Genomic DNA, 20,749 nt, shown 5'->3' with positions numbered 1-20,749 from the left:
TCGTTCAAATAATCGGAATGCTCTCTGCAAAGCACTGTGGGGGGATGACGTAGCAGCTACGACGTCGAGAACAACAAACTGGTTTAGAACGGAGTGGTGACTGCACGATCTGGCCTGCGAGCTTGCTAGCTACATTTCTAAAGCATGTCTGATATGGAAGATGACTTCATGTGCGACGATGAGGAAGATTATGATCTGGTAAGCGTAAGTAAATAATGGCTCGTTATTGTCTCGATAAATATGGTTAGCTACAGGTTTACAATGCACATTCTCACAAACTACAATTTACTAGCACTACTAGTCCTAGCCAGCAAGCTAGCAAGCTAGCAAACCATCTAGTTTGCTCTGTAAGTTTAGCTAACATAATTGTGTAATCAGTGTGTTTTTAATGGTACAATTCTATTCAACCAGTTGACCAGCTAACATTTAGCAGGTGATGTCCGGGCTGCAGGATCTTAGCGTATAGCAGAATATAACAGAGTATAGCAGCACAGTGACATCATGTTATGACAGTGTGTCCTATAATACCGCCTCACTCAGGAATATTCGGAGGACAGCAACTCCGAACCCAATGTTGATTTGGAGAATCAATATTACAACTCGAAGGCACTGAAAGAAGACGACCCCAAGGCAGCTCTCAGTAGCTTTCAAAAGGTAAGCAAAATGGTTGTTTCTGTCGGGTGGTGTGCAAACTGGTACATATCTTGCTGTAAAGTTCATGTCTCTGATATCCAGGTCCTGGAACTTGAAGGTGAAAAAGGAGAATGGGGGTTCAAGGCCTTGAAACAAATGATCAAGATCAACTTTAAACTGGTAATCAGTGTTTCGATTACTCTACCCTGCTGTCACAACAACTGCCCATCGTTTGTGCCAGAATACGATTCAAATATTTGTTTAATTTTATCTACAGACAAACTTTCCTGAAATGATGAATAGGTACAAACAGCTTTTAACCTACATTCGGAGTGCAGTTACAAGGAACTACTCAGAAAAGTCCATTAATTCGATCCTTGATTATATCTCAACATCAAAACAGGTATTTTATACAATGTTACAACTTATGTGTGATTATTCTTGTCATTATCCAAGCTGTTTGTTTGCAGTATGCCTATTTTACTGATGTTTGTTTACTTACAGATGGACTTGCTGCAGGAGTTTTATGAAACAACTTTGGATGCATTAAAAGATGCCAAAAATGACAGGCTTTGGTTTAAGACGAACACTAAGGTACAGCACTAACTACAAGAAAGCCAGTTCCTACTAAATTACTCAGAATAATGTTCCTATTCTTACCATTATTTGTTGGCATATGTCCTTGTTGTACAATGCAAACTATATTAAGGAATCAATTGTAAAGTTATTGACAGATCGTTTAGTTCAGTTAGCCTGTTTCTGTGATTGTCAAGCTTGGGAAGCTGTACCTGGAGAGAGAGGAGTACGGAAAGCTGCAGAGGATTCTCAGGCAGCTGCACCAGTCATGTCAGGTAAAGATCAGATGGGTGGGGGTCAGATGGGTGGGGGTCAGATGGGTGGGGGTCAGATGGGTGGGGGTCAGATGGCTAGGGGTCAGATGGGTGGGGGTCAGATGGGTGGGGGTCAGATGGGTGGGGGTCAGATGGCTGGGGGTCAGATGGGTGGGGGTCAGATGGGTGGGGGTCAGATGGGTGGGGGTCAGATGGGTGGGGGTCAGATGGGTGGGGGTCAGATGGGTGGGGGTCAGATGGCTAGGGGTCAGATGGCTGGGAATTGGACTATTAATCAGAAGGTTGCTGGTTTGTGCCAAAAACTGACGTTGTGTCCTTGGGCAAGGCACTTCACCGTACTTGCCTCGGGGGGAATGTCCCTGTACTTACTGTAAGTCGCTCTGGATAAGAGTGTCTGGTAAATGTAAAGATGCACTGTTATGAAGTCACATGAGTCACGAATGATGATTTAACCCTTGTGTAACCTTTAATAATGTTTGATTATTTTCACTCCCTTTACTCTATGCACTGGTTTATTATAGACGGATGATGGGGAGGATGATCTTAAGAAAGGAACTCAGCTACTGGAGATTTATGCCCTTGAGATTCAGATGTACACGGCACAGAAAAACAACAAGAAGCAGAAGGCTTTGTACGAACAGTCCCTGCACATCAAGTCTGCCATCCCACATCCTCTCATCATGGGAGTGATCAGAGGTACACTTCCTCCCAAATTGTATTTAACACCTCCGCAGTTCAGTGTTTCATACAGAAAAGTTACTCATAGACCGCACATGATCAGTGTTAATCTCTGTTGTTTGCTTTAGAGCATGATCATTTTAACATTATAAAATGTTTTAATTACTGTGGTGTTTGTCGTCATCAGAGTGTGGAGGGAAAATGCACCTGAGAGAAGGTGAATTCGAGAAGGCTCACACAGATTTCTTTGAAGCTTTCAAAAATTATGACGAATCCGGAAGCCCTAGAAGAACAACCTGCCTGAAGTACCTGGTGTTGGCCAATATGCTGATGAAATCTGGAATCAACCCCTTTGACTCTCAAGAAGTAAGATCATTATACCCCAAAACATTTATGTATGGGTTAAGTCATACCATTGTGTTCCAGGCACTCGAATTCTAGTATTTTTAATGGTAATTGTATTTGCATGACATTTGGGTAATTTGTTCATCTAACATCTCTCTTCATAGGCCAAGCCATATAAAAATGACCCAGACATTCTTGCCATGACAAACTTGGTTAGGTAAGTATGCTAAACAAAAACAAAAAACTGTTCTGTGGTAAAAAGTTTAGTATAGTTTTGAAATGTTGAACAAACAAAAAACTGAACATGTTAATATACTTTTCCTTCTCTAGTGCCTATCAAAACAATGACATCACAGAGTTTGAGACAATTCTGAAGACAAATCACAGCAACATAATGGATGATCCGTTCATAAGGGAACACATAGAAGGTATTCTTGTTTAGTTTTTTGTATAATTTTAGTCATTTTCATTCACTTTTATATTGATCAAATGTAGATTTAGTCAATTTAATTACATTTTAGTATTACCGTTGATCATTCCTTTTTTCTGATTTGTCTTGCAGAGTTGTTACGTAACATTAGAACGCAAGTGCTCATCAAGGTGATCAAGCCTTACACTAGAATACACATCCCTTTTATCTCAAAGGTAAGATCACTCCAAGATCTTTTTTCAGAAAACATGAAACATTGAAACTGAACTGATTGCAAAAAATATTTATTGTCTATTTAAGGAGTTAAACATTGATGTGTCAGATGTTGAGAGCTTGCTGGTACAGTGCATTCTAGACAGGTAAGCTGGTGTTGAATGTTGTAAAACAATATAATGTATATTTTTATTTGATAAACAAAACGTAGTGATTCATTGATATGATGATGTAGGGGACATTTTTAACATTTTGGATTTTCGCCTTCCAGCACAATCAATGGCCGAATTGACCAAGTCAACCAACTTTTAGAGCTGGATCATCAGAAAAGAGGAGGCGCATTGTACATCGGATTAGATAAATGGTCAAATCAACTGAACACACTTAACCAGGCCATAGTTAGCAAATTGGCCTAAAGATTTTGATCAATTCACAGTGTTCTCAACATTAAGATGGATTATGTTTATTTCTGACAGGGTAATAGACATAGACACTATATAAAAGCCAACTCTGGAGTTTGTGGCAAGTTTTTATTTCCCTGATTGTCAACACGTATTGTATTTATTTATTTTACAATATGGATAATGGAAACCTCAATTTGCGTTTATTATAAAGAACTTTTTGTTGTTGTTTGTTTTGTCATTATGTCCACTTTCATACAAGATATGTTAAACAGACTTGAATGCTATAGAACAGTGGTGTTCAATGCTGGGCTGAAGGCCACTACTGTAGAAAATGCGCTCAACATTTTACTCGATTAAAATACCTATTTAATATTTTGGAGGCAATGTTCTGCTTTGTTTCTGAATATAAATATACCACTAAATGCATCGTTCGGAGTGCCTGACTCTGTTTGTTTTAATCATTGATAAGGGTTTTACTATGGTAAACCCATCAGAAGCTGTAGTTGACACAATCTTGAACTCCGAAGCCATGCAGCCAATCACAGACAAGCGCTTTGCCGCTGTTTCGGCGCGCCCTTTCAAAGCAACAAGGCTAGTCCACGTCGTACAATAAGGAAGTAAGCCGGAGACCAGCTAAATAGCTCAATAAGATATATACTATTAACAATAACGAGCAAATTTCCTCTATTTAACGAAACAATCGTTCTATATGCAACCATGATATGGTTATGAGACTAATATCACTTTTTTTATAATTCAATAATGAGCTCACGGGAACTTTTAAGGTGTTTTTTTAGAAGCTTTCCGTTTGTTTACTGTGGTTACCATGATGCTAGCTAGCTAGCAGACTAGCTGAGCTAGCTAAACTAGTCAATTGATTGTTAGCTAGCAAACATAATAAATCGAATTGTTTAGGTGGTTGTCAACCCAAGACTTTAGATGTATACGAACCAATGCGTAGGTATCTGTATTTGCAGTTTATTAACTAGCGGTTTAGCGTGTGCAAGCGAAGTGAGTTTGCTGGACAATTAAGTGAGCCAACCACCCATTAATAGGTAGTCTAGCTAACCAGTTGCGTTTATTTAGGAAGCACAGGAGTTGACATCCACCACTTTTTGATAGCAGGTAAGTTTAACTCCGTGAGTGCTTACTAAACACTGCGTGTGTATCAGTAAATCTAGATGAATATTATTTTGTGTTGATGTCATGGCGTGCCTTCATCTAATGAGAGCATATTTTTTAGCTTCTTCAGGTCCTGGTAAATCTAAATTTGGCCTCCGCCATGTCAATCGACTTTGATAGCGCAGCCCTGCAAACTCAACATGATGAGGAGGAATACGACCCAGAGGACTACGCACGAGAACAAGAGGTGCTTGAAAGGTCCCTTTGTAAGGTGTATCTGACTTGTAGCAATACGGACCAAATATTTTTACCCTCACCAGTGTGACTTGGTTACATTGTATAGACTGACAAGTGTGTTGATAACGGATTTCATATTTTAACAAGGTGTGTCTTCTGTGGTGCTTTTGTTGCCAGGCAGCATGCTACTCTTGCAAAACTGTGAATGTCTGTTGTGCATATTGGTTTTGTTATAGCAGTGGGCAATGTGTGTGTGTGTCCACAGGCAAGCTCTCAACATACCTTGTTCATGACGTCAAGTGCTTGTGTTTTATCTTGTAATCCTGTAATTGATGCTGTATATCAGTTTTGTTAGTGCAGTGAAAATCGTCCAAATGTGTGCGCTCTCAAGGTGCATTTCTTGCTCCAATCAGATGTAGGCATGCTGTTACTCACCACTCAGTAATCTGCTGTACCCTACTCCTGTGTTGTGATTGGCTGTCAAAAGGCAGTTGGGTGTGTTATTCATATAACTGGAGCTGTCCAATGTTTTCCCACACTACTCCTTATTGGTTGCCTCACATCTCACCAATTTAGTATTGAACAAAAATCTGTAAGCCAGGATAGTAAGCCATTAAATGGGTTTATTGTGGAACACAGTTTTACTGGAAACTTGGATTTACCACTGAAATCTGACATTTCAATTTATGTTGTAGGCTTTTGCATACTTTAAACTAGTCGGTCAAGTATAACATGTTTGTTACTCTTACACAAAAATGTTTCTGCTCCAGTTAACCAACCTATATGGTCCATGCAGACAATGGGGGTTTGTGGGACAAAAATACAAGAGCCAGGAGCTTGCTTTCCACAGTTTGGATGTTTGTATACAGAGGACTCTCTGTATACAGGACTAGCCTAGATGCGCCTTACTGGCTGAAGCGGTTGTACCTTTTCAGTCAGTTAATGTCGAAGTGGGACATGGGTCCTATGGTGGATGACACTGTGAAGGTTGTGAGGAACATTCAACAGTCCTTGTTGGAAGTAAGTGTAGATGTTTTATTTTTTATTCTAAAAGTTCCCAGTGGTGTGACTACATTGGTGCCTGAAAACTGAGTCTGGACAAGTCTGTCCTTGTGGCTAACCCTAATCCTTGTGGTTTTGTTGAGCGTTTTTAGACCAGGGAGTACATGTTTTAGTCATCAAATAGTTCAGCATTCAAGTCAGGAGTCTGAGTTGCAGCAGAAAAATGCTGTCAATATTTTCCTCTTTTAGCTGAACTTGTGATACTTGCTCAGTATTACCCTGTTGCCAAGCAACCTGGGTGAGTCATTTTCATGTTTTTTTTTCTTCTTCTTCATTCTTCAGTTGCACAAGCTGCTGACAGACCTCCCAGATGACATGCTGGAGGACAGCAGGGAGGAGTCCTCTCCAGAGCTGGATTACTCTGCCTGCAGCAACCAAGACTCCAGTAACAGGTAGCTTAGTCATACGTCCATGGACCCTTCTCAGATAGAAGGCTAGGTTTTTAGGAGTTATATGTTCAAGTTGTGTTTCTCTTCAGTGACCTTTCAAGGTCTTTATTGTACATAACTCAATTGTTTTATATTAACCATCTCAGACAACAACAAAAATGGCCCCAACAAACTGAATGGTCTGATCATAACAGACAACAAAGATCTGCCTCCCAGGTAGAGGTAAGATGTTGGTTAACCACAGTTTCTTTTCCTGTGGTTGATATTCGATCACTCCATGTCTTATTCAAATGGGCGTGCCTATGAATTAATTTTTATATTCATTCTTTGTGTCTTTTGGAGAACTCCGAGGACAATTTCGACCGAGGCCCCTATAATGCTGAGTACTCATATGAAGAAAGCGTTTCGGAAATCAATGGCCATGCTAATTCTCCTCAAAGCCAGCCTCTGCCCCACACTTGGACGCAGCAAGGCCAGGAGTACCAGTACCACCATGTGGGCTACAGGCATGCCAGCGCGGGTACAGAGAAGCCTGTAGCCTGTGATAGTATCTCCACAAAGGAGGATGAGCCATACCCTCATGGAGCTGTCGGCCCTGCAGTGGAATACAGAGGGGAGGAGGGGCAGAGGGACACACAGAGCTATGGAGGTCAAAACGGCGCTCGGCAACAGTTTCAAGTGAGTACAGTTTATTTTTGAATTGGCTTTATCATCCCAAAGGAAATTCAAGTTTGTATTTGTGCTTTAGACCATCAAAATCATGCATTTCGCTTTATTTGTTTTATTTATAGCCTATATAAAACATCACCAATTCATATTGTTCTATACTTTCTCTATAGAACGTTGAGGATGTGGGGTCTGGGGACAGGAGGGTGGATCGTTACAAAGCCAGCTACCAGCCCTGCCGACCCTCCAGCCAGCCAAAGATGTTTAACTCAGAGTCTTGCCAAGAAGGCGGACATTTTGACCAACTGCAGAGGGAATTCTTGGACTCCGCTCAGAGTAAGTTCTCTCATATTGACTTTGATGCGAGCCAGCATATGAGGGGGAAAGGGGGGGGGGGGGTAAAAAAAAAAAGATCGAAACTGATTTGCGTTTCAGACACTGCTGAGAGTCAGCAGCTTGCTCAGATGGAGATTTTGAACAAGGCCCAGCTGAGACAAATGGAAGACCTGGAACGTAAACTGGAGGACTCAAGGCGCAACATGAGATACCTGGAGCATCAGTTTGCCATTGTGAAAGGTACGTTGCGCACCTGGTGCATCTTTTAGATACGTGAGCGTAGCACACGGTCTCTTATGCGTACGGTATTGACGACGCGCCTGACCTTGCAGATGAGAAGGATGGGATGACGGTGACCCTGAAGGAATCCAGCCGGCTCATTGAGGAGGCACAGGATCGAGAGCTCCAGCTGCTGAGTACTGTGAAGTCCCTGGAGCAAAAGGTTCATTCTCTGACCGAACGAGACCACGAAGTAAGCATCCAGGTCCACATTAAATCTGTCAAGCGTTTCCCAGTCAAGGGAAACACAAGTCTGTCTACTTCAGGAGTCAGTGTTGTCAGTGATTGTCTGTTTTGTGCCGAAAAGAACATGAAGAAGCAGCGCGTGGCGGATGCCGCCGTGGACAGCATGCAGCAGCAGATGATGGAGCTGGGACGCTCCGACACGCTGTCAAGAGCGCGGGAGAAGCACGACCGGGACATGTCTGCTGTGAGGGAGAAGCACGAGGCCAAGCTGCTGGTGCTGCAGCAACAGCTAGACACCTGCTCCCAGGCCCTGGAAGAGCAGGTCAGTGCTTACAGACACCCCAACAACTCTATCAGTTGTTGTGCCCTTGTCTTTAGGGATCACAAATTGTGTCAGAGTTGTGTTCAAATAATTAAACTGCGTGTGTGGGGGGGAGGGTTAGACCTTTCTCCCCTAACGTAAACAGCTCCTTTGTAGTGGCCCAGAGAGAGTCTGTGACGGTGTTGATGGTTGTGTTTTCAGACGGAGCTGGCCCAGAGACTGCGGGAGCAGGTGACACAGCTGGAGCGCAGGAGAGAGGAGGACCAGGTGGAGAGGGCTGCCGTCATCAACACCCTTACTCAGCGCCTGGAGGAGGGCCAGCAGCAGTGTGCCAAACTGCTCCAAACAGGTCACTTGGTGTTTGTCCAGTTCACTTCCTGTCAAATCAACACAAACGCAGGAAAAAGTATTAGTACAGTGTACACTTCAGTAATTAACATTGACGTACTGGCATATGAAGACTTGTCATTGCCACTAACTCTTTTCATGTTCTAGGTTCAGTGCAAGAGATGAGCCAGTTGCAAATCAAACTCCAGCAAGCTCAGTCAGCCAAGACCTTGAGTGAAAACATGAACCAAGTCCTCCAGGTCAGGAAAACATCCCTCCATGTCCTGTGTTGATACAGACAGTCAGAAAACATCCCTCCATGTCCTGTGTTGATACAGACGTAGTCAGAAAACATCCCTACATGTCCTGTGTTGAAACAAACGTAGTCAGAAAACATCCCTAAATGTCCTGTGTTGAAACAGACGTAGTCAGAAAACATCTCTAAATGTCCTGTGTTGATGCAGACGTAGTCAGAAAACATCTCTAAATGTCCTGTGTTGATGCAGACGTAGTCAGAAAACATCTCTAAATGTCCTGTGTTGATGCAGACGTAGTCAGACAGTGAAGACGCTCAAACTCTTCTCTCCTCGTTTCCCAGGAAGACCTGAATGATCTGAAGGAGCAGATCACGCTGTATGAATCGGCGGTAAAGCATGGAGTGATAACGCCAGACCTCAACAGGGACTGGGAAAGACATCTGTCGGAGTCTTACGTGGATTTAGGAATCAAGGAGAAAAACTTGAAAAACGTCCGGGCTCACAGGTAGGCCGTGGTGAATCAAAATGTATTCTTCACGATGACAGCGTTGGCTTCCTATTGGTCCATGAACTTCTCAATAATAATAATAATATTGAACTCTCAGTAATATTAAGTGCATCCTGCCTTCCTGTTCAGCACTCCCCTGGCCTGCCTGGCAGACCCCATGCAGCCCCGAGACGAGGCAGTGAGGGAGCTTAGGGCCGAGCTGCAGCGCTCGCTCGCCTGCCTGAAGGGCAAGAGGCAGAAGATCAGCCACCTGCAGGAGGAGCTCCGCCATTCTCAGGGCCGCCTGGACAAGCTGCAGGCCCAGCTGGAGCAGGCTCAGGTCACCAGCCCCACCGCCGCCACGGTGAGGACCAGCTTGGAATGTGTCGTTGTCGCTCTGTCCCTGTGTCGCTCTGTCCCTGTGTCGCTCTGTCCCTGTGTCGCTGTGTCGCTCTGTCCCTGTGTCGCTCTGTCCCTGTGTCGCTCTGTCCCTGTGTCGCTCTGTCCCTGTGTCGCTCTGTCCCTGTGTCCCTGTGTCGCTCTGTCCCTGTGTCGCTGTATCCCTGTGTCGCTCTGTCCCTGTGTCGCTCTGTCCCTGTGTCGCTGTGTCGGGTTGTGACACGGCCTGGTCTGACTGGATCAGGGTGTCTGTGTCGTACAGGTCAGAGGAGCCGCCTCAGAGAAGCTTCCGGACTCAACAGCTCTCCAGAAGGACGTCTCGAGACTGCAGGAAGAACGACAACGTCTACTAGAACATGTACAGGTGAGGGTCCGGCTGAGGAGCGTTCAAGTATCGTGACGGATCTGTTACCTATGGATCTATTACCGACGGGTTTATTTCTCTATTTTTAAAATTTCAGCTGCTAGAACAAAAGAACAAGGAGCTGAAGCAGAGCGAAGAGAAGGTGAGGGCAGCCAACACAGAGCTGTGCTCCAAGATGAGGGAGATGATCCAGGAGCTGGACCAGGAGAAGCAGGAGGCCGCAGAGAGGTGAGCAGTTAGAGAGAGACAGAGAGATACAGACAGAGAGATACAGACAGACAGAGACAGACAGAGACAGACAGACAGAGACAGACAGACAGAGACAGACAGACAGAGAGATACAGACAGAGAGATACAGACAGAGAGATACAGACAGAGAGATACAGACAGAGACAGACAGACAGAGACAGACAGACAGAGACAGACAGACAGAGACAGACAGACAGAGACAGACAGACAGAGACAGACAGACAGAGACAGACAGACAGACAGAGACAGACAGACAGACAGAGACAGACAGACAGACAGAGACAGACAGACAGACAGAGACAGACAGACAGACAGAGACAGACAGACAGACAGAGACAGACAGACAGAGACAGACAGACAGAGACAGACAGACAGAGACAGACAGACAGAGACAGACAGACAGACAGACAGACAGAGACAGACAGACAGAGACAGACAGACAGACAGACAGAGACAGACAGACAGAGACAGACAGAGACAGACAGACAGACAGAGACAGACAGAGACAGACAGAGACAGACAGAGACAGACAGACAGAGACAGACAGACAGAGACAGACAGACAGACAGAGACAGACAGACAGACAGACAGACAGAGACAGACAGACAGACAGAGACAGACAGACAGAGACAGACAGACAGAGACAGACAGACAGACAGACAGAGACAGACAGACAGAGACAGACAGACAGAGACAGACAGACAGAGACAGACAGACAGAGACAGACAGACAGAGACAGACAGACAGAGACAGACAGACAGACAGACAGACAGACAGAGACAGACAGACAGAGACAGACAGAGACAGACAGAGACAGACAGAGACAGACAGAGACAGACAGAGACAGACAGAGACAGACAGAGACAGAGGGAAGCCACTAAACTGGCAAGTTTCTGCGTACTGACGACTGCCTTCTGTCTCGGTGACCGCGCCCCCCAGGTACGAGAGGACCCACCTGCAGTACAGGGATGACGTGGTGAACAGGCTTCGAGCACAGCTAACCCTGGAGCACGCGGCTCAGGTCCAACAGCTCACTGCTGACCACCAACAGCAGCTCCAGCAGCTCCAGTGAGAACCCATCCCGTAATGACACCGCTTTCTGTACCCCCCCTGTCCTCAATCACACCCAACGTTGTGCTTCTCCACAGATGCAAACTGTCTGAGGTCAGTGCTGAGATCGTGGCTGTGCAGGAGTGCTACATCTCGGTCTGCAAGGAAAAAGACCTGCTGGAAGAGAAACTGCAGAGGGGATCTGAGGCAGAGGCTGAGATGAGAGAGAACGAGGTAACCAACACGGGTTTGATCTGTCCCATGGTGCTGAGGTCGGTAGCTCCAGCAGGTGGTAAAAGAGTTGTGTTGTTTCTTAGCTGAGGATGAGAGAGGAGAGTCGCACAGCCCTGGAGGAGATGAGGGCGGAGCTGGAGAGGCAACATCAGACTGCAGTGGACCAGCTGCAGGCTGTCTGGTCTAGTGAGACAGAGAGACAGATCCAGGATCAGGTCACCTCTGCCAAGGCTGTGTGGCAGGAAGAGCGTAAACAGGTAGGAGATTATCGTCCTGATCACAGTGTCAGCATGCCAATACTGCCCCCTGGTGGATCCTGTTATCGCTCACTGTTGTCTGTTGTGATTGCATGGGGGTGGCTGTATTAGATGTATTAAGTTTAGAAAGGCTTGACAAATATATATTTTTTTAAATGTTCTCATGTCTGGGAAACACTGCTCTGGGTCTGTTTTCTTTTCGTCTTTTTATAGTTGGTCTCATGGTGACGTTGTTTGTTATTTGTTGCATATTGTCTTGGATCTTAATTATGTTTATATAGATGGATTGATAGATAGATAATTGTTGCCCTTTAAAAACAACATTTCACAATGGCCTCTTTCCTGGCCTCGTGATGCACGTTTCTCTGAGCAGTGTTTGATCTCCCCCACAGAGGGAACGGGCCTGGGCTCAGAGGCTGGAGGAGGCCAGGGAAGAGGCCAGGGAAGAGGCCAGGGAGGAGGCCAGGGAGGAGGCCAGGGTCCAGACCCACAGAGCCAGCCGTGAGGAGGCCTCGCAGACAGAGGGCGGGGCCAGCCCTGAAAGCTTCAGCAGAGAGGAGCTGGAGGACAGGCTCAGGGCTGAGAGGCTGAGGCTGCTGCAGGAGGCTGACGCTGACAAACACACGGCCGTGCAGGAGACTCAGAGACGGCTGCAGGAGACACACCTGGAGGACATGACCAAGCAGGTTAGAAACATCCAACACAACTGGGGTTTGGAGCTCTTTATAGATCTTGAATCATTGAGGTGTTTATGAAGGAAACTCCTCCCCTTGTTTAAGGATGTTAACTTGACTGTGTCTCAGGTCATGGTACTGATGCGCTGGTTTTAATTCCAAGGTGGAAAACGCTGTAACCAGAGCCTACAGCCGCTGGCTTGAAGACCTAACCTCTCTCCCAGAGTACAAAGCCAATCTCCAGAGAGAGAGGTTAAAATGGGACGAACGACAGCACAAACTTGTTCAAGAACAGGTAGCAACAACAAGTCAAGAATTTCACGCTTTCTTGGCGTGCACCGGTCTGTCCTTTTATTAAGACTCTTCCCTTGTAAGAGCCGGTTGACGTGGATTCTCTCTCCTGGCTGTCCCAGGTGTCCTTGGCTCTGAGGGTGGCCGAGGAGCAGTGGCAGCAGAGGCAGAGCGTGGCTCTGGAGGAGCCGGGACCAGGAGGAGGCCAGCGGGTGGAGGAGCTCCAGGAGAAGCTGGTGTCTCTGCAGAGCCAGCTGGAGCGCGTGAAGGGGGAAGAGGCCGCCCTGCTGAAGGCGGAGCTGGCCGGGGCCAAGGCTGTCTGGAACCGGGACAAGCAGCAGGAGATGTCCTCCCTCCAGAGCCTGCACGAGCGGGATCGTCACGCCCTGATCCAGGAGCAGCGCGTGACGCTGGATCAGGCGGTGCAGCGGGCGGTGCAGCAGGCCAGGGAGGACGCAGAGCGCCACAGGAAGCAGCTGGTCCTGCAGAAGGAGGCGGAGCTCCAGCAGGCTCTGAGGGACAGGCAGGAGGAGTGGAGAGTCCAGCAGGAGAGCAGGGGCCAGGAACTGAGGAGGCAGGGCAGAGAGGAGGCCCTGCTGGAGCTTCAGGCCGGGCTGGCTGAGGCCCAGGATCTGCTCCTCAGAGAGGCCCACACTCAGCCTCCTAACAGGGGGAGGACAGGGCAGCCGCCAGCTCTTCCCAGGAGGGGGGTGTGAGACACATCCTCCAGTCGGCGTGCAGAGAGATGATTTGCAGAGCTGTAGGCCAGGCCAAGAAAGAGTGGGAGAGGGTAAGGATATCTACGGATTTGTCTCCGTTTGTAACAAGCGCTGATTCATAACAGCTGCAACCGTTTACACTCCTGCACCACATTGTGGGACGAGAGAAGCTCATTTTGAAGACAAAAAAAAAAAAAATGCACTGGTAGCTCGCGGATTGTTTTGCTGATTCCACACAGTGCTTGCAGACTGACTTGGACTCTGGTGTTCCACTGTGGACATCTGTGTTGAAATAGGATCCTCTAACTCCACTGCTGTGTTTATCTGCAGGTGGGCTATCTTGCAGTCCAGTTTTGACTAACCTTGTTTTATGGCTCTGTTTTCCCCTCAGATAAGTGAGGACAGACTGGCTTGTGTGTTGAAAGACACAAAGCAGTGCCACGAGAGAGAAGTCAGCCAGATCCACAGTATGTGGCATTTGAATTCCCCAACATTGTCTAAATGTCTTCATGAATTCCTCCATTAACCTTAAGTGTATTAAAGCGCGATTCAAACTCAAAAGCACATTATATTCTCCGAATGAAAGAACAAAAGGGTTTATGTCAAGCTTGACCGCTCTTCCAGACACGGCGGCCCAGAAGAGACAGGAGGGTCGTTGTGGTAAACAGTGCGCTGAGACTGTGGCCAAGCTGAGGAGGAAGAACCAGGACCTGCAGAAGCATCTGGAGAAGGCCTGTCGCCAGCTCCAGCTCACTGTCAGAGAGAACAAGGCCAGCATGCAGCGCCTCAAAGGTGACCCTCACAGACCCCCCTTTAGAACCCCCCCTTGTATGTCTGTATCGGGGTCAGATGGCTGAGCGGTTAGGGATTTGGGCTATTAATCAGAAGGTTTCCGGTTCGACTCCCGGCCGTGCTAAATGACGTTGTGTCCTTGGGCAAGGCACTTCACCCTACTTGCCTCAGGGAGAATGTCCCTGTACTTACTGTAAGTCACTCTGGATAAGAGCGTCTGCTAAATGACTAAATGTAATGTCTGTACAATGTCAGAAGGGTGAGATGACGCTGACCTTATAAACCCTGCTCCACTGTAGAGGAGCACGAGGACAGGATGCGGCAGGAAAAAGACCACCTGCAGAAGCTGGAGGGAAAGAAACAGTCCCAGGAATCCACTCTGTGAGTAACATTTCTGTCAGGAAGTTTATGACGGTCACGTGTCCACTCAAGAGGTGACTCCTATTGTGTCGTATTGTAAATGTGTGTGTATTTGGATGATTTATGACAAATGAGCTCTTCTCTCAACAGGGGCTCAGATAACCCACAGAATATTCAAGCTGCCCTTGAAGAGATGAAGGAACAATACATGACCGCTATCGGAAAAATCCGAGGTCAGTAATTCAGTTCTTGTTTTTTTTTTTTGGCTTGTCTCCTGTGTCAGGCCCCGACCTGTGAGTCGTGTTGCTGCCGGGTCGTGCTGACATCTGGGGGGGTTGTGTTTGTCAGGAGACATGCTGCGCTACCTGCAGGACAGCAAGGAGCGAGCGTCTGAGAGGATCCGCGTGGAGGTGCTCCGTGAGAGGAGGGACACGGCCAGGACGATGCGGCAGTACTACCTGACGTGTCTGCAAGAGCTGCTGGAGGAGAGCGGGCAGAGCGCAGGGTGAGTGCCCTCAGTCTGACAGCTACCAAGAGCATTAGCCTGCCCATGTCTCCTCCTCACTGTGGTTCCTCCCTTGTCCTCCCACCCCCCCCTCCACCCCACTCCTAGAGCTGAGAAAAAGATTATCAATGCTGCAAGGAAGCTAGCAGCCATGGCCAAGGCCCTGGAAACTCCGACCAAGAAAAACTCGGCGAGGTATCCCACCCCACAGCGTAAGTTGTTTTAATTAACGTGAGCAGGAAAATAACTGGAAGGAGAACATTTCGACGGCTGTCATGTACGTTTCTTATATGTGGTATGATCATGTCGCCAGGTTCATCATCAAACACCGACGCTGCCGTGGAAAACATCCCCAGTGGAGGTTCCAGTAAACATCCGTCACCCGAAGCCTCCGGCCCAGAAACCAGGTGTGACAAGTGGACAGTGGAGAGGAAGACCGACAGGACAGAACCAGCAGTGTCGAGGACCAGGACCAAGCCCACGGGGAAAGCCCCCCACCAGGACCTCCTCACGAGCGGAAAGCTCAAAACGCCAAAAGACTCTTCATCTAAAGCCCACCTCCCTCCAGCTCACCACCCCTCTCTCCGGCCCGCTCCCCTGGCTGGGCTGGCCTCGCTGGGGGAGGTCCACCACAGGGCTTTGACTGACGCCCATGTGACTCTGAGGAACCAGGGCAGAGAGCTGTACCTGCGGGGCGTGGACACGGGGAAAGCAGATGAGCCCCTGGCTTCTCAGAGGACACCCTCCCTCATCCAGGAGACCCCCGTCAGGGACGGAGGCCAGAGCGACTGGAGTCTGGTCAGCAACCCAGGTCCTGGAGAAGTGTTTGTCCCGGTCGGCCCCTACCACAGCAGGAGGACGGAGCCCCTCCTCCCTCTGGCCGCCGCCTCATCTGACCTGCGGGAGTTTGGAAGTCTCACCGCCGACCACTCTGACATGACTGTTTATCAGGAGATAGCAAACATGCCACCCCACACCAAAGCTTTAACGTTCCCCAGTGCTCTGGGGAGTGCACACAGAGAACCTGTTCCAGGCTCCGAGGGGGAGAAACGTGCTCCGCTGTGCTCCAAGAGCCTGTTCCCAGAGCTGACTCTCTGCCAGCAGGACAGTGGCTTCGACAGTCCTTTCACCTTTCGGAAATGAGAGATCAATGCAAGCCAGGGGAGGTCTTGTTTTAAGGGATGTCCCCGCTTCTAATTAATTTGGAATTTCCTGTTGACTAATTCTCTGTCATGTTGCCGCTTCTGCCTTCCGTGTGTGTAAGAAGGGGCACAGTCGTTCCTCTTGAATATAGAGCGGTGTGTGAAGTGAATGCCAACATGATCGTTTGAGTGTTGTGGGAATCAAGTGAGAAACCTTGTTACGCGTCTCAATTACCACATTTCTAAATGCCATTGTTGTTGATTTATGGATTTCTGAGGTTTCATATAGTTTTTTTATGTATTTTTTTACATTTTATATTTATAAATTAATTAGATATGCTGTGCATATAAATAAAAATTTAAATCCAATATGATCGTGTTATTTAATATGATCTATTAAATAACACAATTTGAGTACTATTAAAGGATATTAGCCTACTGTAAAACCAAGAAGATCCAGTATAACTTCTACCACTTCGAGGTATACTTTCCCGTTATGACATAATCCTCGTGGCTTCAACATTCACAACCACGCCTACAAAAGAGCCGCAATAAGCACAAAGTTTGCAGTTAAAAGCTTGTCGATTGTAGCTATCTACACCGTCTTGTCTTAAGTACAGGCTAATCATGTGGTGGACGGGTTTCTTGGCGGTGTGTTTATGTATCGGAATCTTACGTTACTTCTGTCCATACTTTCTTAAGGATGTCCAATTCGTACTGAGAACTTCAAAAATTGGATATCGCCTTGCGAAATATAGGGAGACAAACTACACGATTCTAGATCGTTTCTTAGATTCTGTAAAAAGGCACCCGCACAAATCTTTTATTCATTTCAATGACGTAACTTATTCGTACTCGGAAACTGATCAGAAGAGTAACAAAGTTGCAAGAGCCTTGTTAGAGCACAGCCCTTTGACAGAGGGGGATACGGTTGCGTTTTTCCTAGGAAATGAACCATTCTTTCTCTGGATTTGGTTAGGGTTGGCTAAAATAGGATGTGCTGCGGCTTTCCTGAACTATAACATGAGGACAAAATCATTGCTGCATTGCTTTTCATGCAGTGGAGCCAAAGTGCTGATCGCTGCTGAAGGTATTATAGCCATTGTGAATTACAGTTCAGATCTCCGTTTATTTGAAAGTTTGCATAACAACGATGTAATTTCTCTTCAGAGCTGACAGAAGCTGTTAAAGAAATCCTCCCAACTCTGATGGAGCAGAATGTTTCTGTGTACATCCTGTCTGATAAATGTAAAACAGCAGGCATGCACAGCTTCAAAGACAAGATCAGTCAAGCCTCTTGCGACCCACTGCCCAGAAGCGTCAGGTCCACTGTTACACTGGGGAGTCCCGCTGTGTATATTTACACATCTGGCACTACAGGTAATGCTGCTCAGCATTAAATAACAATGTGTTTAAGTAGCATGTCTCGTACGATAAAACTTTTATCTGAGAAACAGTAACAGAAGTTACACACCTTTCACAGCAGAGATTTCGTTCTTCTGGACTGTTAACATTGAAATTTAATTTTCAAAGATTTCCTCTGAATTGCTCTCGGCATGTTGACATAAGTAGCCATTCCTCATATTGTCACGCACGCTATTTGTCTTTGTCTCCTATAGGGCTACCAAAAGCGGCCATGATAAATTATCAACGGCTGTGGGCCATGTCTTTCCTTCAGTCTATTGCCGGAGTCTGTTCCACGGATGTTATGTACATTAATCTTCCTCTCTATCACACTGCTGGCTTCATGGGCTTCACTGGAGCCATAGAAAGGGGTATGATTTGGGTTTGTCCAGACTGTGGTCAGACATGTTGCCACTGTTGGAGTGAACAGAATGTTTAAAAAACCTTGAAACATCTAAATGCTGGTTATATTGAAGTTTTAAAACTTTTTTTCTTCTTCTTCCAGGTATCACGATCGTACTACGAAGTAAATTTTCAGCATCTCAGTTCTGGGAAGACTGCAGAAAGTTCAATGTTACTGTTATACAGTACATAGGTGAAACCATGCGCTACCTCTGCAACACTCCCAAGGTAAAGTACGCTCGCCTGAACTTTGATCCAGAGAGACACAATCACTCTAAAGCAGAGGTCTTCAACCCTGGTCCTCAGGGACCCCCTGCCCTACATGTTTTAGATGTTTCCCTGCTACAACACACCTGATTCAAATGAATGGTCGTTAACAGGCTTCTGCATAACTAGATAACGACCCATTGATTTGAATCAGGTGTGTTGGAGCAGGAAAACATCTAAAACGTGCAAGACAGGGGGTCCCTGAGGACCAGGGTTGAAGACCTCTGCTGTAAAGGAAGCTCACACTGCAAGAACTGCAAGCAAGGGCACGTTATTTGCTGTTTTCGTTCACTGTGCTCTCTCTCAACAAACCCTGTCTTCTTCCACAGAAGTACAATGATAAAAACCACAAAGTAAAAATTGCAATAGGGAATGGTATAAGAGCAGATGTTTGGCAAGAGTTTTTAAACAGATTTGGAATCATCAGTATCAAGGAGTTGTATGCCTCAACAGAGGGAAACATGAGCTTCATAAACTATGCTGGAAAGATTGGTGCAGTTGGGCGAGTTAACTTTTTCCACAAGGTATACGTCTTAACACAGTCCAATATGAATTCATACTATTTGTTTGACTTCATAGCCAACAATGTTTTCGATTTTATATTCCTATAGAGGGCCTTTCCTTATGCCCTGATTAAATATGACACGGAGGAAGGAGAACCTTTAAGAAACTCAAAAGGTTTCTGCATGGAGGCTGCTAAAGGTACAATTTTGAGATAACAGAAAATTCTTAATTGTACTTCTTCACATTCACAATAGGCACAAACACAACTTTTCTTTGAAATTTTTCTTTTTTGTCTATATCTCAGGTGAGACTGGGCTCCTCATATCTCAGATAACACAGAAGGCACCGTTCATCGGCTACGCTCGAGATTTACAGCAAACGGAAAGGAAGAGACTTCACGACACGTTTCAGAAGGGTGACCTGTACTTCAACACCGGAGATCTGCTGAGCACTGACCAGGAGGGTTTCCTCTATTTCCAAGATCGGATTGGAGACACTTTCAGGTGATCATACCGTGATAATTTCAGATTCCTGAGGAAGAATGTTTCCTATAATCTGCTCTCGTCTCATTACAGATGGAAAGGAGAGAATGTGTCAACTAATGAAGTGTCTGATATCCTTACAATGGCACATTGTATAGAAGAGGCCAATGTTTATGGTGTTCAAATACCAGGTTCATGTTTGTTTTGTCTCCTTTGTTGTCTTTCTCTTATCAAACCTTTTACAAGCTATGTGCCATTGTAAGGTACAGGGGTATTATAAAGGCTTCTGGTTCTTTGTCCTTTAATAGATCAGGAGGGGAGGGCTGGAATGGCTGCTGTAACATTAAGGGAAGGAGTCCAGTTTGATGGTGCTAGTTTATTCAAACATGTCGAGGCGCACTTACCTGCCTATGCCAGACCACGATTCTTAAGAATTCAAGTAAGATCTCATCTAATCCTATGATAATCTATCGCTCCATCAATCGGATTAGGAATAATTTAATTATGGGTCATTAACCTTGCCCTTTTTTTTTTTTTTTTTTTTTTTTTTTACAGAGTTCTTTGTCAGTGACTGGTACCTTTAAACAGGTGAAGGGGAAGTTGGTGGGTGAAGGATTCAGCCCAGACAGAGTCACAGTTCCTCTGTTCTTCCTGGATGAGAAACTGAGAAGTTACCAACCTCTCACTCCACAGATTTTCCATACAGTAGAATCTGGAGGACTAAAACTGTGATTCTTAAAAACAGAATTTGCTCTGAATTTAGACAACAACGAGTTAAGACAAAGATAATGGGTTTTAGTTCACTGTTTAAGATTGCCTACAATAATATAATATACAAGAATGCAATTTAACTGTATCCCTAAATTGTTACTTGTTTATTAAGTGTGTATTGTGTAAATTGTATGAGTAGCTGTAAGCAAGTGGGACATGCTTTGATTGTAAAAGAGGCAATCTTTTCCTCAATGAAATCTGAGCACAAATGCTCACATAAGACCTCATTCTGTTATCTAAAACGTCCACTTACGGGTGTTTTTTTCCAAGGATCAAGAACGCTTTTGTAAATCTCACCCAATTGGAGTAAGGAAAAGCGGTTGCGTGATACACACGCCCACACAGCGGTTGCCATGTTCATTGTTAAAAAATAATAAACGAGATGTGAGTCAGTATTACAGTGGATTAACTTTTTACAATTGGAGTTTGAATAAGTGACTTTGTCATACACAATTGTATAAATATGCAGTTAACTATGCAGTTAATGCAGGAAAATTATCTTGGGCATAGTTAGCCTACATAAAACGAATCATAAAAGACAACATTTGATGCTGATTCTGTTCTGTATATTCTCTGTAAGAGAATGAACACGAAAGAAAAAATAGTGTAAATGTGGATTGAAATGCACTCTGGCAACCAAGAGGGAGGGAGGAGGGAGG

The 20,749-nt window shown here is 45.8% G+C and overlaps 3 protein-coding genes across 4 annotated transcripts; all 3 read left to right on the top strand.

Moving 5' to 3' along the window:
* On the top strand, positions 1–3,980 carry cops2 (COP9 signalosome subunit 2). 2 transcript variants are annotated; one of them, XM_084671522.1, is made up of 13 exons: positions 1–198; positions 541–654; positions 736–813; positions 911–1,036; positions 1,138–1,227; positions 1,407–1,484; positions 2,006–2,180; positions 2,350–2,528; positions 2,672–2,724; positions 2,838–2,935; positions 3,070–3,152; positions 3,238–3,296; positions 3,422–3,980. In XM_084671522.1, exons 1-13 carry the CDS (start codon positions 145–147, stop codon positions 3,564–3,566), a joined length of 1,332 nt encoding a protein of 443 aa, XP_084527648.1. In that variant the 5' UTR covers positions 1–144; the 3' UTR covers positions 3,567–3,980. The 2 variants fall into 2 exon arrangements, with proteins under 2 accessions (XP_084527648.1, XP_084527647.1); XM_084671521.1 differs by having other exon boundaries at positions 1–204.
* A 156-nt stretch (positions 3,981–4,136) lies between these two features.
* On the top strand, positions 4,137–16,623 carry cep152 (centrosomal protein 152). The gene is given in 30 exon segments (XM_084671511.1): positions 4,137–4,171; positions 4,641–4,679; positions 4,798–4,923; positions 6,258–6,367; positions 6,511–6,586; positions 6,707–7,042; positions 7,204–7,366; positions 7,466–7,606; positions 7,699–7,838; positions 7,953–8,153; positions 8,355–8,502; positions 8,649–8,740; positions 9,079–9,242; positions 9,375–9,588; positions 9,886–9,987; positions 10,085–10,215; positions 11,176–11,304; positions 11,385–11,520; positions 11,604–11,777; positions 12,170–12,463; positions 12,615–12,746; positions 12,865–13,423; positions 13,426–13,532; positions 13,853–13,928; positions 14,086–14,253; positions 14,553–14,634; positions 14,764–14,846; positions 14,962–15,118; positions 15,227–15,330; positions 15,432–16,623. Coding segments are annotated over 28 exon segments (5,136 nt in total). The 5' UTR covers positions 4,137–4,171; positions 4,641–4,679; positions 4,798–4,836; the 3' UTR covers positions 16,262–16,623.
* Positions 16,624–16,857: 234 nt separating this feature from the next.
* LOC146259159 (long-chain fatty acid transport protein 2-like) lies at positions 16,858–20,485 on the top strand. Its single transcript, XM_084671868.1, has 10 exons — positions 16,858–17,350; positions 17,431–17,640; positions 17,880–18,035; positions 18,170–18,294; positions 18,663–18,857; positions 18,945–19,035; positions 19,142–19,340; positions 19,413–19,510; positions 19,628–19,758; positions 19,875–20,485. The coding sequence occupies exons 1-10, from the start codon at positions 16,888–16,890 to the stop codon at positions 20,049–20,051; spliced, it is 1,845 nt and encodes a 614-aa protein (XP_084527994.1). The 5' UTR covers positions 16,858–16,887; the 3' UTR covers positions 20,052–20,485.
* Positions 20,486–20,749: the final 264 nt, after the last annotated feature.

This window comes from Hypomesus nipponensis, chromosome 14 (genome assembly GCF_054491055.1).
Source record: "Hypomesus nipponensis isolate SF chromosome 14, ASM5449105v1, whole genome shotgun sequence".
NCBI lineage: Eukaryota > Metazoa > Chordata > Actinopteri > Osmeriformes > Osmeridae > Hypomesus > Hypomesus nipponensis.
Note: the sequence above shows the minus strand (reverse complement) of the source record. Positions and strands in the feature narration are given on the sequence as shown.

Excerpts from the sequence above, each read along its gene's own strand:
- cops2 (XM_084671521.1), top strand. The coding sequence starts at position 145 with ATGTCTGATATGGAAGATGACTTCATGTGCGACGATGAGGAAGATTAT. Across the intron at positions 1,228-1,406 it reads GGTTTAAGACGAACACTAAG|CTTGGGAAGCTGTACCTGGA; the intron begins GTACAGCACTAA and ends GTGATTGTCAAG. Across the intron at positions 2,529-2,671 it reads ACCCCTTTGACTCTCAAGAA|GCCAAGCCATATAAAAATGA; the intron begins GTAAGATCATTA and ends CTCTCTTCATAG.
- LOC146259159 (XM_084671868.1), top strand. The coding sequence starts at position 16,888 with ATGTGGTGGACGGGTTTCTTGGCGGTGTGTTTATGTATCGGAATCTTA. Across the intron at positions 17,641-17,879 it reads TTACACATCTGGCACTACAG|GGCTACCAAAAGCGGCCATG; the intron begins GTAATGCTGCTC and ends TGTCTCCTATAG. Across the intron at positions 18,036-18,169 it reads CACTGGAGCCATAGAAAGGG|GTATCACGATCGTACTACGA; the intron begins GTATGATTTGGG and ends TTCTTCTTCCAG.